The sequence below is a fragment of the Oncorhynchus clarkii genome, chromosome 33 (genome assembly GCF_045791955.1).
Source record: "Oncorhynchus clarkii lewisi isolate Uvic-CL-2024 chromosome 33, UVic_Ocla_1.0, whole genome shotgun sequence".
NCBI lineage: Eukaryota > Metazoa > Chordata > Actinopteri > Salmoniformes > Salmonidae > Oncorhynchus > Oncorhynchus clarkii.
In genome coordinates, this window is record NC_092179.1 from 17,933,012 (window position 1) to 17,950,848 (window position 17,837).

A 17,837-nucleotide genomic window follows, 5' to 3' on the forward strand; every position below is an offset into this window, starting at 1 on the left:
ATGCCACTCCTGCTCACATCCTTTAGCCTACGCAGCGCTCGCCCCCAACGCAGATGTGGGTCTTTCTCTCGGCGGAAGGAAGGGGGTGCATCTCCACCTGAATGTTTGTCAATAGGTATTGGTCACCAAATAACGTAGTAGTCTCCTTGAGCAATGTCTGTACAAAAGTGACGTCTTTTTTTTTCACGCATAAAAACGTTCACAATCAGGATCCTTGGACTCATGTACCCTCTGTCATTTCAGTGTGTGAAATATACCCCTCTGTCCAGTAAGCATATTATAATTACCTATTAACCATATTTTTTGGAGGTATAGAAAAAAACCAATGAGTCAAGGTTAAGCCCTTTTTTGGGTCCAGTTTTACCCATTTTATAAGGCTAAAGATAATCTATACAACCAATTCCCAAGGTTTCCTGTCCCTAATCTATAAAACCTATTCCCAACACCATTCTAATGTTTTGAAAACGTCATTTTATGATAGTAATTGAACATTATGGTACAATCTGTTTGAATTAAATGATAAGACAACATCTTAGACTCAGATACATATTTGACCATTTAAAAACACAGATCTAATGTAGTGCTGTATGTCTATCTAACATTTTCTATTTAATTATAAAAACATAAATCCATGCCTGAATAATACTAATTAAGCTCCAAATTAACATTACACTGTGTGTATATGTGACGATGAGCTGCCCCCTTAAATAACTTATGGTCATTGGTGTCAACTTCCCATCACAAACAATTCCACCATTACAGAGTTTGACCAGCAGAGGGAACCACAAGGTAATCTATGCCACAATATGGACGGCACAGGGGGTCCTAGTGTCGGACCAAATAAAAATAAAATGACCAGTCATAACTATCTTATTTCATATATGTAGACTATAGCACTTACAAATTCATTTAGTTATTCTGTTTCTATGTTTTATGTACTTGGTTTTTTAAGCACCTGACTAAATTAATTTCCCCTTGGTGGGACAATAAAGTTGATCAAATCTAATCTTCAGACATGATGTTAATTGACGCATTTCATGTTAGACACTTTTCCAAGCATGAACTGCTGCAGATTTGCCTTTGTTGTTGGTGCTTCAACATAAGAAGTGTTAACATTCTATAAGGGAGTTCAGGGGTAACATTTTGCCGAGCAGTGCCCCTGAACCTTAAAATAGTAGATCACCTTAAGTATTGCAATAGGCTGTAGAGGGCACAGTGCACTGGTCAGTGTGCATTACACACTATATGTTTGGTAAGTCACTCATCTTTGTGTGGGAGGTGCTAGGAAGAGATCAAGTTGATCTCTCCTAGGTGATGTGTACATTATTCTCTGTCACCTTTAACAAAGCCATCCAGCCCCGGGCTCAATAAGAAACCAAGAAAACAACAAGTATAAAACAAACGTTTATTGGTATCTCAGGAATACAGTAGAATGCTGTGCACAGCACATACGTACAAAAATAAAAGGAAACACATTTTCAATATATTAGTTTTCTTACGTAGCCTCATCAGTTTTTCAGAAATAAATGATTGCAGAAGTCTACTATTTTACAATCGTCATAACAAATTAAAACTAAGGCAGAAGGTGAGGTATATGTTAACAGAGAGAAGGGGCATAGGTGGAAGCTCACTCCCCTTAGTGCAGGGGTACAAAACCAAGAGAACGAAAGTTTTGCCGAAACACACAAGGGAAACACATGCAGACACACTCCCAATCAAGCTTGGTGGGCTTCAGACAGCTTTAAGAGTTAGCGGAGCATGATAACAGGATGCCTTCTCTGCTGAAGTTAATTGACGCATTTCACAAATAATTTTCAAAAATAACTAGAATTTATTGCGGTCATATGTTTTGGTCAAGTCTGATAGGGAACAGAATATCAACCGGTAATATTTAGGCTTCCAGCTTTTGGTTGCCTCACTATCCCGTTACCATGCTCAGACATAGGAAAGACAGCATTTTATAAGCTACTTTAAGATAACAAACTTTCACTTTTCACAAGCAGCACTACTTTCAATATTTTCAAGATCTCTGATAAGGTGCACCTTTGACATCTTGTTGACTTTGAGGGAGGGTGTGCAAGACTCTCTCTCTCACACACACACAGACGCACACACACACACACACACACACACACACACACACACACACACACACACACACACACACACACACACACACACACACACACACACACACACACACACACACACACACACACACACACACACACACACACACACACACCCTGGTATGTTGACATGAGGATTTAGCTGTTAAATGAACTCACATTGAACTTATTAAATACATATTTGCCTCACTTTTATCAGAACAATGTATCTGATTATTTCTTTTCGTTTTTACTTTTACCCATGTCAAAAACTATCCCAGAATGTTTTCATGTAATACCACATGCAGTCAAAGCGGCAATAAGTCTTTAGTCTGATCTCTGAGAACACTCTTTAACCAATAGACAAACAACAGGATTTACTTCCAGTACATAGATTCTCATTACAACTTGTTAGGAAAAGGAGATTTGATCAAGGCCACAATACCGTGTGACAGATTCATTGCATGTCCATAATAATCCATCCTAAAAAAGTAAGTTCCTGTTGCACACCACTAGTAAGTGTACATGTAGGTGTAGGTGCTGCCCTTTAGAGAAAGCTTCCATCAATCCTGAAAATAACCTCAACGGACTCTTGTAAACTGTGGAAATTGTTTAACAGCTACTCTGCAATATGAAACTCCCTTGCAATACTCCAATGTGCCACTAAAATCTTTAAATAACCGTTCCAAGACCTCTCTGTAAAGACTGTGAAAGTGTAAGGGAAGGGTTGTTTTAGATAGGATTGGAAGCTCTTGTCCACAGTCTTTTGATATCAGAGCCTTGGTTCTCAGGCAGAGCCAGGTGATTCCTGAAGAGCAGTTGGTTGGTTGACGTCACAGTGGCCCACAAGGCTTGCTGTAGAGACACAGAGAACTGGGAGGATAGAGACTTGCAGTGACTTTGCTCTTTGTCTCAAGTACTGCATCAAGTCTGCAGAGGTCCCCTCCCTGGAAGTATTCGGATATAGGCTACGCACAAGTGTGTGAGGGAAGGGGTGTGAGAGGAGCAAAAATGAAATCTGCATTCACATTAATGCAGGGTAGACGCATCAAACCAAGTGTTTGAACTTCGGCAAGATAAATTAAAGACATAACTCAAACAACTGTAGATCTCAGACACATGTATTCTCAGCCAGGCAATCAGATATGAAAAGTGACAATGACAGTTGTATATATATTTTTTTAAAGCTACAGTCTATGATTCGAAAAACAAAACGCTGCCTAGCCACTAGTTTTTATAGATTTAACCTATTTTAACCCACAGTGTTTGTTTACAATTACATTGCTCACAAACAGTGGAATAGACCAAGCTTATATTTTGGGTTCTGATGGGGTAAGACTGTTTAACTAAGGTCACGAGGCATTTCTAAGTTATATTCTTTAAGAATAAATGGCTATAAATGCTCATTACATTACATTTAATGTCCAAAAATGGATGCACCAATCACAGACTGTAGCTTTAAAGCCACGTTTATAAGGGCAATTAAGGACAAGATGGAATCTTGGAGACCACTGATGGTCTTTCTATGGAGACCATTCAAACAGTGCATAAAGAATTCCATAAATAAATAATCAACCCAGCACAGCCCTGTATGTCCCTTTAAAACCAATCAACTAGCTTTACATCAAATTCATTGCAAATGAATCAAATAGAGAGATAACACTATCAAATAGAGACAAACATTGATTTGATGGGAGGTGACCCAAATAGCAGACCACCCTGGACACAGAGTCAGGGTCAACACTGGTCCATGACTCTGACCGTGAACTAAAAAAGGACTAAAGCAGAAGAGGAAGCTCCTGGGTTACTGCTGGAATCCCAAGGTCCCTCCAGCCCCATGGGGTTTCACAGGGGTATCTGAAGACCGGGGTGGTACTGGTTAAAGGGGAGTATGTGGGGAGCAGCCAGTCATCCTGGATGAGACACATTCTTGCAGGGGATTCAACAAACAGAGACAGCAGGCCGCATCCCATAAGTCTTTCCTAGGTTAAAATAGTCCTGCTCCTCCTCGGCTCCACCAAAGAGAACATTCCCAGAGGGTGACTTGGGGTCGGGTAGAATGAGAAGCCTCAGTTTTCAAGTAAGCAGCAGCAGAGGAAAGAACACTATCAACTATGAGGCACTGCACTGTCCTTCAGTCCAGTGCTACACATTGACTCTAGGAACTGAGCCTCCCGTAATTACATTTAAAACCATCCAACTACAGCTTCCAACAACTTTCTGCCACTGCAATGGTGCTGCAGAGCACACTGATCTCACCAAACACCAAACACATTAACAAACAACTAAATAAATAATCATGTATGGGAACGATTCTCACCAACATAAAAGACATCAGGCACCATCATGAATGGTCACTGTGCAACCTGAACTACGAAACTTGTTCCTGGTTCTTTTTTTCTGTTTCACATTTGTCAATATTTACATCATTTTTCATTGGCTTAATAGAAGTGTTTATGTATGGCGATGCACAAAAGCTTGCAATTTTACATTTCACACACTCACCCAAAGCCAAACGCTAAAGCTTTTGGGTATGTCAGCAGTGTCCCAGTTTGTGAGCAGATACATGTTCCATTGTGCGTTCTTATGCTAGTCCCTTTTTCAGTTCATTTCAAGCCATGATGCAAAGGAGCTCTGATACAAAGGAGGTTTGAATCCAGTCTGTCCAGTCTAACACATAACTGCCCCACCATGTTTAAATGACCTTGTGGAGAGACTAGAGTCTCACATGGCGGTTAAACTTCTACTGTGGGTGGGCAACTGAGTTTCTCTACCTCCCCACACTCATGGCTGAGTTCTCCTCTAGTCTTCTCTCTGTGTACCAGAGTGTATATTACTTAATCGATCTAATAACAGAAAAATAAAATAAACCAGAGATAGACCTGCCCCCCCCGATGCCCTCCTTGGAGTGTCAGCCCTATTTCTGACTACAGTGGGTGTCTCTTACATGCAAGTTTAAGGGGGCCACAAGTGGGAACACCAAGGCACCTTCACATCGTGCAGCAAGGGAAGTGCATTTAAGAAGTCTCGTTCTCAATCCCCCTTTTTGCTTGAAATAGCAAACCAGCAAGTGCTCAAAGGTCTCAGAAAAAGGATAAACTAAACAGGTATTTCCTTGAGCATACAGTAACTCCATGCATCTCTTTATCCAGTCAAGTGGTTCTTTGAGGTAATAAAAAGTATCCATTTCACTCCTAAAAGCTAAGGATATTAGTCATCCACCCCGAAGACGGGATGAAGCAGCCCCAGTATCTGTGAGTTAGAAATGTCTTTAACGCCCAGGAAGCTCCGATTCAAACTTCCATTAGACAGCTATGCAAGCGTTATAACGTCAAAATCCGTTTGTTATGGAGTTTGACTGAGCAAATATGTAGTTTGGCTGAACAACTATCTTAATTTACTCAAGTTACGACCAGTGTGTACTTCCAGAAAAGGTGTAAATAAAAATTGAGAAGCAACAGAAAAAATGCCTATTCAGCACATCCAATCACTCATTAATGCCACGCACAGGTCCGAAGTCTACAACATCTCAATACATTGGAGGTGCGAAATAGGAAAAAAAATGTAGTTGCTTGTAAATTTTTTGTTTTTCCTTTTTTGGAAGTCCATACCGGCTGTAACGGGATTAAATGACGATAGTTTCTCAGCTAAAAGTATTTTGACATTATAACACTTGCAGATCTGTCTAATGGGAGTTTGATTTGGAGCTTCCTGGGAGTTAGAAAGAAGACACGTCATACTCATCATCGACATCTCTAACGCACAGATACTGGGGCAGGATGAAGCGTACTTCCATTATGGCACGCATCAAAGTAAAGACTGGCAAAGGCTTTACACTCCTCAATCAATAATGATATGTGATAAGCAGCAAATAATGACACATACATAAGTTCTAATACAAAGGTAGCTATCCAAATATACATATATAAAGATAATAAATACTTGTGTAGTTTTTGCAGTCCTTTTGTAATGGTGTATATGTATACTGTGTAATTCTATATTACCTGGGAGAACATCCACATGTGCAAATTAGTGAGTTATTGCCAACTTTGATCATAATAATCGTGGGAGGAAGTGTGTGACAGTCATGGCGGTGGTTGCCTTGTTGCCTCTCTTTGCGCGGCCATGCTTGCTGAGGGCGATGTAGGAGCCTTTGTAAACCGAAGACTCATAGGCATTATAGTTGTTTGGCAGCAAGGTCTCCTTGAACTTGCACTCGTCCCGGAAGAATTTCTAAAAATGGCAAATGGAGAGACAAGGTCAACAAAAATATCAAGTTAGGAGGACCACAGGATGAACATTACACTACAAGCGTGCTTTGGCAATAAGCTTAGATGGATGGCATAGTTTCTCTTGCTGCACCAGACCACATGACACAGTTCAGTAGACAAATATTGTTGGGGAACATTTGAGATGGATTATATTTTGCTCATTATTTAAAGGGGCAGTGCATTCAAAAACCTGATTTCCAGTTTTTGTAATGATATTTCCAAAATATGAGGTGGAAATAACGCTCTGAAATTGTGAAAATTATGATATTGTCCTTTTAGTGTAAGAGCTTTTGGAAAAAAACGCCTAGAATTTCAGCCTGTTAAGGTGGGATGGAGTTTTGGCCCACAGCATGACATCATAATCTGATCTGGTTATTCTGACCATTTTTTTTTGCATATGTATCCTCCTACTGTGAAGGGGTAAACGGGTCAGGCTCTATAGTCTAAACGATCCTATCCACCAATCATGGTTGTTTATGTAAATATATCAACCCACCTACATGATCAGACAATTTCAATGGTAAAAGTGAAGTAAATTATAAAAAACATATTTGGAGTTATTTTCCAAGAAATAGACATGCAGTGATAATTAAAAATCTTAATTAAAAAGACTGCATGCTGGCTTTAAATAACCACTTCAAACTTCTAAAACCATATGCTCTAAATTTATGTTGTAACGCAGTCATTCATATTCAATAATTTACAAGTTGTATAGTAATCATTTTTTTGACAATTTTTCATTTTTCATGATTCAAGTATTGGGTTTTCTGCCAATCTAACATAAACATACAGACAATAAACTATTTCAAGAGTTTTCAAAATACAGAGGAAACAGAGGACTGGACTAAATGTGGTTAAAAAGAGTTCAGACACTCCTTGTTCATCAACTTCATGATGAATCATTGCCTGCTGATTTACAGTGTCTCGTCAAGCTGAACATATTAAATACATTTCAGAAAGTTGGAGATCTCCTCCACGGCAATAGATTTGGATGTTTCCTGCAGCTAAACACTACTCAGTTCAGTCAGTTTCTCAACCCAGAAGCCCAACATCGCGAGACTTCCGGAAACCCTTGCGAGGTCAATGAGAGAAGTGAAAAAAAATCTTCCTTAGTTTTTAATTTTCTCGAAATCTGACACTTACATGTTGTAATTGTCAAAAACAATTTTATATCAAAGGAGTGCCTTTGATTGGTGGCCTGCACATGCGCAGTTCGACACCGAATGACCATTAGTACCGATTATGTGTTTCTGCGCATGAGTTTAGCTAGCCAACGTTGCCATGACATCACCTACAAGCGTGATAGGGGATTTCTATTGGAGATGCAGTGTCTACATACTATACAACTTAAATTAACAGCCAGAGCGGTTTATTTGCTTCAATCACCGAACACAACTGGCGCATACATTATAACACTTGCAGATCTGTCTAATGGGAGTTTGAATTGGAGGCTTCCATTTGAGCAAGGAATCTATTGCTCAATAACATGTTCACACTTTATTGTGACCAGTATGACCAGTATAAACATTATAATAACACATCCATTGCAGATCAGACTTGCAATTTCAGCTTCAGCATCATTCTCTCACTCTTTGTATCCACTGTAATTGAGGCGACCATGTCAACCCACACTGCAGTCTCATCCATAGCATTACTGTTGCTCTCCTGTATCTTCTATTGCGCAATCTTTACCATTTGCACTGAAGTTCACTTGTAAACAATGTATTTAGATCCATCGTTTATTTGAAACATGCCCGGCTATTAAAAGGAACAGGCAGCTATTTGAGACTGCATTTAATTTAAGTTTTATGGTATCTTCATACTCAACCATCTTTGACTGCAGGACAAAAGCAGGGTGCAGTTTTATAGGCTAAAATGTCAGACCCTAATGTTTGCCAATTCAGACCAATTTACAGCAGTAGGCAAACACTGTGGTGCAATATTTTAATTCAACAATGGGCCATAAAATCAATCTTGATATAATCAATGCTAAAACTCCTTCACTTTAGATTAGTAGTCCTACCATGAAAGTTGATTGATTCCTTCAATAAATAACTTCAGACATTCAACTGCCAGAAAAGCAATTAGATGATTGATGGACTATTAGGCTAATGTTAACTAACGAGTTCAATAAGCAACGGTTATATCGTCTTATTCAACAGATCATATTTCAATAAGAATTATATGTTTGTTATCGATTACAAAACCCCTTTCCATTATTCTACACGGGCTACAGAAAGACCATACTGAAACAAGGTATACCCTGGGCAATTGGGAATTATGAATAATTTATAATGGATTCATTCCGTGCTTCATGAACGCTCCCATCAGTGAGGTAATATTTGATTCAGAGAGAACAAAATAATGCAGAGGCTCTACTTAACGAAACAAATTCTTCATAAAATATAATTTGTAATAACATATTAACAAAGAATTTAGCTAATCTCAAACACATTGCGTTTTTCTCCACCTCTCTTAGAAACAGCATGCCCAGCAATAGAGGGAAATACAATTGCGCACACCTACCGTTCCATACAATCTTCCTCTGCTGTTCATTGCGACAAACAGCTCACTTCTCACCCCATACATACTTAGCACTCCTATCTCCACCGTAGAGATCTCTATTAGACCTAGTCAAACAAAGCATGGTGTTATACAGAGGAACCTTGTCAAATTGACATTGTATCAATGCGTTTGATTACGGTGGAACAAAGACGTGCATGATGCAGCGGTGGGTGTAACCTTGTAGGTGGCTACTCTGCATGCATCGTCTTTGTTCTGTATCATTTGTGGAGCAATGCTGTTCATTTCCTATTGCCCAAATAAATATATATCATAACTGCACTTTCTGACGTGCAAGGCAATCCTTTTCTGGGCCACAGAAGGAGCCAGTGTAAAAATAAGTTGGCGTCTATATTGGTCCAAGCATTCATGTCATGTTTTGGCCTGGGAAGATATTTAGCACTGACTGATACAAGGTTTTTTAATAGATTTGTCTTTGCTTTGAGAGACATTCAATGTTGTCGACCCCAATGATTAAATATCATGCAAGACCGACAAGGAGCTCTCAAGTCGCCTTTACTTGGGACCGCTCATACTATATGTTCTCTATGGAATTACATTTCAGGATGCGACTCACTGTACTGGTTCTCATTATGTACACCGTTTATCCTGCCGTCAGGGAGGATCTGCAGGTGAAATCCAATGCCCACGTTGCAGTAAAGTCGCCGCACTCTCTTGATGCCCAGCAAATAGTCACTCTCCCAGTTCTTGTCCGATTTCGACCCAGAGATTCCCAGAACAGAGCGGGAAAAGAGGGTCTCCCACCTTTGCTCCAATAAAGTTGCATTAGTCCTGCTTGGAATCGGATATGATGACACAATCCCCAATAGAGACCCCAAGAGAACAATTGCAGTCAACGTCCAGTGCGTGCTTGCCTCGTTGCACATACCGATGAAGAACCTTTGCGCAATGGCCATCCAGTTTACCTTCGGGGCACGTGGTCAAAGTTAATGGCCCTAAAAATACCTCTCTTCTTGTTTTTCTTCCTTCGGCATGGCGGTAAAGGCTTATTTTTGGAAGGCAGGTCAGGTCTTCTGGCATGAAATGACAGCCCGAAAGAGGAGTAGAGAAAGGAGAGAGTGTGACAGAGCTTGAGGTGGTGGTGATGATCATCTTTTGCAGCTCCGCGCCTCTCTCGATAGGCAACGCTGGCTGTGGAGAATACCACTCACCAAAAACCTATGTCACCTTGCCAGGCACTCGCATCCTTATATGACATCACTCTGACTTCATTGCTGCCCGTCGAAGTGAGGGAGGGGAGAGAGGAAGAAAAAGTTGCAACCCAGCAAGTGTATGCAGCAAGCGCTGAGCTGCAAGTCTGATGAGAGTATGTGCAGCCGCTGTCACCTCACATGTGAGCTGGGGCAGGGGGAGAGGAGTTTCATTGGGTAGAGTTGAGCAATCATGGGATGCGATGGGGTACTTTGACCGAGCCCAAATTGGGACGCTGGTCATATGTCTGACAGGCTGCTTCCTTATTTAGAATGAAGGTGTAAAAACAGTCCAGTAGTCACCGGAGAGCAATGGCAATCTTGTCCGCCACTTCCTTCGCTGTTTGTTCAGGAAGTTTACACAACAACACATTTCGGAATGCCTGGACATATTTCTTATTATTATTTCGGAATGTCTAGAAAGTTTATTATATAGAGAATGCACTTGTCACCGATTAAAAAAGGAAAACCCATATTAACATGTCACAGGAATATGAGTGATTTTTCTGTCTCCGGGTTCCCTCACCCTCTCCCCCTCAAACTTCGGGATACTGGAAAACGCGGTGTTATTGTCAGCCTTGAACAGACTACATAATACATATACCGCGGGGAATGCCCATACGTCAGAGAGTGCCATGCTACGTGGTTCCCTGCTCTGGGTGCCAAGGAGCACAAGTCAAGTCATACCTTGGCAACCACTAAGAGGGGCGCTGTTGCTGACACACAAACAACAGTTATATGAAATCATTGCTTTGCTTTGGCAACATTTTCAATTTGAAAAGACAAAGCATTTTGTAAGCTACATAATTCATATCTATACAATTCTTAAAATCAGAATGTAGACTGGTTTCCATGAGAAATAAGATTTTAGCCTGTAACATTGTATTAACATGTTATTGGCAAATATTGCATTGTATTTGTATAGGTCTACAGGAATGGAGTTGAGTAGCCTGATTTTTGTAATTCCAGAAGTGGATATGGACTGTTATTCTATTTGTGAAATAACATAAAACACTCCATTACTATACAATAAGCAATGACTGTTGTTAATGTTGTAACTTCCAAAAATGATTGCTATAAAAATTCTAAATGGGACAGTTGAAGTGGGGTACCAAAGAGTCAGAGCATTCCAATATTTTTCACAATTATACAGTTTAAGTGATCTACAGTTCAAGTGAAAGGGGAACAGTAGAATAGGCAAGCATGGCAGAGAGTTTATTCAGCAGGCCCTCAGTCTGCACAGAGGCCAACAAACAAGTACAGAGGCCAACAAACCGTTACAGAGGCCAACAAACCGTTACAAACCGTTACAGAGGCTAAAAACAGTTAGGGAGGCCAACAAACAGTTACGGAGGCCAACAAACAGTTAGGGAGGCCAACAAACAGTTACGGAGGCCAACAAACAGTTACAGAGGCCAACAAACAGTTACAGAGGCCAACAAACCGTTACAGAGGCCAACAAACCGTTACAGAGGCCAACAAACCGTTACAGAGGCCAACAAACAGTTACAGAGGCCAACAAACAGTTACAGAGGCCAACAAACCATTATAGAGGCCAACAAACCATTACAGAGGCCAACAAACAGTTGCTGTTGATGTGCCCTTGGGGAGGGCGCTTGGCCCTGGGTGCCTCTGTGGGTCGCTCTGGATGGGGGTGTCTGCTAGATGATTGGAATGTAATGTACATTTTGAATGGCTTCACTACAGGTAGATTGTAGGTTTGAAAATTCAACACAAAAAAAAACAGTTACATAGGCGCTTTGCAATCTTCACTCTTTAATCTATATGAGCTGCCTGAGCACAGCGCTGTTCAGTGACCGCGGTGCTGAATCAGCAATGCTCTGTTTTCTTTCCGCTGATTGCTGTGTTGTCCATGGTTCCGAATGTTTGGCTGCACTGTTCCGTTTAGTTCGTTCTGATCGAGGTACTGTCCATGGTGATGAATGTTTGACCGTACTGTTCTGTTTAGTTCATGCTGATCGGGGTAGGCCTACTGTCCATGGTGCTGAATGTTTGAGCGTACGCTGTTCTGTTTACTTCGTGTTGATTGGGGTCCTGTCTGTGGTGCTGAATGTTTGAGCGTGCACTGTTCTGTTTACTTCATGCTGATTGGGATACTGTCCATGGTGCTGAATGTTTGAGCGTGCGCTGTTTTGTTTACTTCATGCTGATCGGGGCTCTGTCCATGGTGCTGAATGTTTGCGCGCCGCGGTATTAGGGGGTATTAATATGCATTGATGCATCGCCTAGCCATGCTAGCTTTGTTCAGAGTGGCTCGTCATGTGGTTTCTAGCAAGCAGACAACATGCTAGGTAGTGCTCGGTATCAACAGCCAATCCAGTAGGGGCTTTAAGCTATAGTGAGCTTCGATTGGTCAATAGCCCCGCAATATTGCTGAGTACTTGCATAAAGTTCCATTTTCCCCAACTTAAGTCCCGCCTTGGTCACGCTCCCTCGCCCACTTTGCTTCTCATCACTTTTCTTCCATTGAAAAGGAATGAATTACGTTGTTTCATCGCCCCACCGTCTTCATTTAACACAGGCCGTTAGTGCACAACAATGGTCGTCACTATCTGGCCAAGAAGCCCTGGTTTCTTAAAGTCTGATTTTGAACCTAACCCTAAGCAATTTCTTTACACATACATTTTGACGATGTTTTGACTTTGCAGCTTGGCCATAGTGGGAACCCACAACAATGGATTCCTGCAAGCTAGTTAGAGCAAATCAAATCAAATGTATGTATATAGCCCTTCTTACATCAGCTGATATATCAAAGTGCTGTACAGAAACCCAGGCTAAAACCCCAAACAGCAAGCAATGCAGGTGTAGAAGCACAGGGGCTAGGAAAAACTCCCTAGAAAGGCCAAAACCTAGAAAGAAACCTAGAGAGGAACCAGGCTATGAGGGGTGGCCAGTCCTCTTCTGGCTGTGCCGGGTGGAGATTATAACAGAACATGGCCAAGATGTTCAAATGTTCATAAATGACCAGCATGGTCAAATAATAATAATCACAGTAGTTGTCGAGGGTGCAGCAAGTCAGCACCTCAGGATTAAATGTCAGTTGGCTTTTCATGGCCGATCATTAAGAGTATCTCTACCGCTCCTGCTGTCTCTAGAGAATTGAAAACAGCAGGTCTGGGACAGGTAGCACGTCCGGTGAACAGGTCAGGGTTCCATAGCCGCAGGCAGAACAGTTGAAACTGGAGCAGCAGCACGGCCAGATGGAATAGATGTCTTAGATGTCTTCATTGTACCTGCTGCTTCTACAATTTAAGTTACAACATCAGTAAACCCTGCTGAAAAGCACATTTATTGTATGCCTACAGCATTTAACTTGCTGGGCAAGTTGTAAGTCCTGCAGACAGCATCTGAATAGGCAAAAGGAAGATGTCACTGACAAAGTAAACCTTAAATCAATTTTGGGAAAGCTATGTTAATGAGAACCATGCTGAGGCCCTGACACTGACGCTGCTGAGCTCTCAGACACAGACATGGACCACAGAGAGCTTTCAATAGTCTGATTAAAGTGCAGCTCAAACTGCTGTGTGTAATGACATAGCCTAACAGATAGTGATTTTAGAGAAGACCTTGCTATACCACCACCATCATCATCAGCTTACCACCTTATGTCCAGTCCTGACATTACTGCAGGGATACTTGATGATAATGTATATACCTAATATTGGCCATCATATCTGTATCCTCTGTACAAAAAAATCATGGCAAAAAAATAGATTATCTGCTTTTGTCCAGAATTTCCATATCAAGTGCATCTGTACTGACAAAATGTAGGGGGTTCTTTAGCAGAAATCTAAGAGATCCATTGGCAAATTTGAAGTGTTTAATGGTATTGAGACATCCTAAAAATAATGTTCTGGAGCAAAGTTAATATTTAAAATGCTTAGGGGGGTTGCCCAATGGCCACGTTGATCTTATTAATCTTATGAACGACCCCTCGACACCTCTACATTTTGAATCGTGACAATACTTTCAAAGCATCAATACAGACCATGAGGAGATGATGGTATGGGAGGAAAACTAATGGGTATCAGCCAAGAACATTGCAATTTCCCAGAGCATGTTCTGACATACTTTCCATTAGCATTTAGAATGGATTATATCACACAGCGAGATTAAAAGACAACACGTCTAGATGCATGAATCCTTGACAGAGACAACTGCACTTGACCCATTAACAGCTGGGTTACTATCCACAGCAATCTGACTAGAAAGATACAATTAAACACAGCTGCCTGCAGCACAAGAAGGAAACAGAAACAGGTCAACAGCAACTGCCGTTGTCGAACAAACTGGGTCTCAAATGTGTGTTTGCTTTAATTTATAATAATATACAGCCAATTTCAGAAAAACTAAGGATACCATCGAAAAGAGAAATTCTCTACTCTGAGAAGAAGTCCCCTCTATGGAGTTCATAATCATCATTTCTCTTCCTCCCTCCCCATCACATTTAAGACCTTACAGTTTGTTTGATATGTAGAAAATCACTGAGTCGGCAGGATTATTCAATACTGAGGGTGAAAGAGAGATTTACAGTACTATAAATGATTGATAAGCAAACTGAGCCTAGGCCTACTACTAATCTGGCACAACAGCACATAATATCAAGATGTGATTTAGCCTTGTAAGGTTAACAGCTAGATCAAAATGCATTAATTGACTTGCCTTGACCTCAAACATTAATAGTGTGTGCGTGTGTGTGTGTGTGGAATGATTATATACGGAACAAAGATACAGGCAGTTACTCAGAGGGAAATGTGCCAGAGAGGTTTCTTTTGTTATTGGCAGGTCAGCTGCCTCCATACTAATTATAGGGTCCTCTATTCAACACACACAGACACAGACACACACACACACACACACAGAACGGGCCGAAGGGTATAGCCATTCATACAGGCTCTGTGTACAAGTGCAAGTAACTGGATATACTGGGATATCAAGCTCCTTCAATTAGGCTTTTATTAATGTGGGGTTAGATGATATTGAAACAACAGCTGGGGAGACCCAGTATGCATTGGAAGAGAATTGTTCAAGGATGACATCAGAACCACTAGCATTCCCCCAGCAGTGTATTCAGCACAGCTATCTTCAAGCAACTAGCCCAACCCAGCACTGTTAGTGTAGCCTAAATGATATAGCATTCTTTAAACATAGGATACTATGAGAAACATTCTGTTGAAAGTCAATACAGTACTTAAAAATTGTTGCACGATTGCATGACTGCTCATCTATCAATTATCCCTTTCAGTACTAACATTCCTGACCATTACACTTCAGGAATTGACATCCCACTGGTCACAGATGTAATTTCAGCATCTAGTTTTGATTTGGTTATGTTGTCAACTAATGAGAGTTCAACGTGAAATGAACAAAAATGTGGCCATGTCATTAGATTTAGGTTAAAAGACGAAATTCCCTTACATTGATGATTTTTTGCAAATCCAATCTGTTTCCCACATTGATTCAATGTCATAATGTAGATTTTTTTTATTGTTGAAATTACTTGGAAACAATGTTGATTCAACCTGTTTTTGTCCAATGGGATGAGAAATTCACATTTGAACTTGAACCCAAAACTAGCAGTAACTCTGCTGCACGAGCTCATTCAGATCACAAAGCTGAATTTCCATCTCACTAAAAGTGAGCAATAAAACTCACAAAAACAAAGTGGACAAGCATTCACTTCAGTAATATGGTGACAATTAAGAAACCCAGTAATCAATATGGGATAGCATATTGAAAAGCATTGGATTTCAGTTTGAAGGAATATAGGCCAGTCAAGTCAAAGGGGACTGGATACAACGTGGGGACTGGATACAACGTGGGGACTGGGGACTATTTTCTTGCCGATGCAGCTGATCCATAATTCATCAGCAGAAAAAGAAGCAGTATGACTTTGCCGTTTGGCGTTTTCTACGATAGCAGGAACTGGCAGTGTTGTATTTATTTATTAATTCTGTTTGATGGAGCATGTGCTTTTACACTTCAGCGAGCAGGCCTTTCTAATCGACCTGGGTATCCTGGAAGGATATTGACCTCATCCCGTCAGTAGAGGATGCCTGGTTGCTCTTTAAAATTGCTTTCCTCACCATCTTAAATAAGCATGCCCCATTCAAAAGACATGACTGCCCTTGGCCAGCACAAAAACATCCTGTGGCGTTCTGCTTTAGCATCGAATAGCCCCCGCGATATGCAACTTTTCAGGGAAGTCAGGTACCAATAAACACAGGCAGTTACGAAAGCAAAGGCTAGCTTTTTCAAACAGAAATTTGCATCCTGTAGCACTAATTCCAAAAGGTTTGGGACACTGTAAAGTCCATGGAGAATAAGAGCACCTCTTCCCAGCTGCCCACTGCACTGAGGCTAGGAAACACTGTCACCACCGATAAATCTACGATAATCAATCATTTCAATAAGCATTTTTCTACAGCTGGCCATGCTTTCCACCTGGCTACCCCTACCCTGGCAGCTCTGCAACCCCCTGCAGCAACTTGCTCAAAGTTACAACCCCCACCCCTTGTTTTCCTTTACCCAAATCCAGACAGCTGATGTTCTGAAAGAGCTGCAAAACCTGGATCCCTACAAATCAGCCGGGCTAGACAATCTGGACCCTCCCTTTCTAAAATGACCCCAGAAATTGTTGCAACCCCTATTACTTGCCTGTTCAACCTCTCTTTTGTATCGCCTGAGACCCCCAAAGATTGGAATGCTGCCGCAGTCACCCCCCTCTTCAAAGGGGGAGACACTCTAGACCCAAACTATTATAGAGCTATATCCATCCTGCCCTGCCTTTCTAAAATCTTCGAAAGCCAAGTTAACAAACAGATCACAGACCACTTCAAATCCCACCGTACCTTCTCCATTATGCAATCTGGTTTCCGAGCTGGTCATGGGTGCACCTCAGCCACGCTCAAGGTCCTAAATGATATCATAACCGCCATTGATAAAATACAGTACTGTGCAGGCATCTTCATCGATCTGGCCAAGGCTTTCAACTCTGTCAATCACCACATTCTTATCGGCAGACTCAATAGCCTTGATGTCTCAAATGACTGCCTCGCCTGGTTCACCAACTACTTCTCAGATAGAGTTCAGTGTGTCAAATCGAAGGGCCTGGTGTCCGTAACTCTGGCAGTCTCTATGGGGGTGCCACAGGGTTCAGTTCTCAGCTGACTCTTTTCTCTGTATATATCAATGATGTCACTCTTGCTGCTGGTGATTCTCTGATCCACTTCTACGCAGACGACACCATTCTGTAATGATCTGGCCCTTCTTTGGACACTGTGTTAACAAACCTCCTAACGAGCTTCAATGCCATTACAACACTCCTTCCGTGGCCTCCAACTGCTATTAAATGCTAGTAAAACTAAATGCATGCTATTCAACCGATCACTGCCCGCACCCGTCCGCCCGACTAGCATCAATACTCTGGACGGTTTTGACTTAGTACAGTGCCTTGCGAAAGTATTCGGCCCCCTTGAACTTTGCGACCTTTTGCCACATTTCAGGCTTCAAACATAAAGATATAAAACTTTATTTTTTTTGTGAAGAATCAACAACAAGTGGGACACAATCATGAAGTGAAACAACATTTATTGGATATTTCAAACTTTTTTAACAAATCAAAAACTGAAAAATTGGGCGTGCAAAATTATTCAGCCCCCTTA

At 41.2% G+C, this 17,837-nt stretch overlaps 1 protein-coding gene across 1 annotated transcript; it reads right to left on the reverse strand.

Annotated features, from left to right (window-relative positions):
• Nucleotides 1-1,391: 1,391 nt before the first annotated feature.
• LOC139393182 (fibroblast growth factor 4B-like) lies at nucleotides 1,392-10,297 on the reverse strand. The gene is made up of 3 exons (XM_071141599.1): nucleotides 9,519-10,297; nucleotides 8,906-9,009; nucleotides 1,392-6,341 (listed from the first exon to the last, which is right to left on the reverse strand). Exons 1-3 carry the CDS (start codon nucleotides 9,856-9,858, stop codon nucleotides 6,162-6,164), a joined length of 624 nt encoding a protein of 207 aa, XP_070997700.1. The 5' UTR covers nucleotides 9,859-10,297; the 3' UTR covers nucleotides 1,392-6,161.
• Between the last annotated feature and the right edge of the window lie 7,540 nt (nucleotides 10,298-17,837).

Excerpts from the sequence above, each read along its gene's own strand:
- LOC139393182 (XM_071141599.1), bottom strand. The coding sequence starts at position 9,858 with ATGGCCATTGCGCAAAGGTTCTTCATCGGTATGTGCAACGAGGCAAGC. Across the intron at positions 9,010-9,518 it reads ACATAATGAGAACCAGTACA|GTCTAATAGAGATCTCTACG; the intron begins GTGAGTCGCATC and ends TTGTTTGACTAG. Across the intron at positions 6,342-8,905 it reads GAGGAAGATTGTATGGAACG|AAATTCTTCCGGGACGAGTG; the intron begins GTAGGTGTGCGC and ends TGCCATTTTTAG.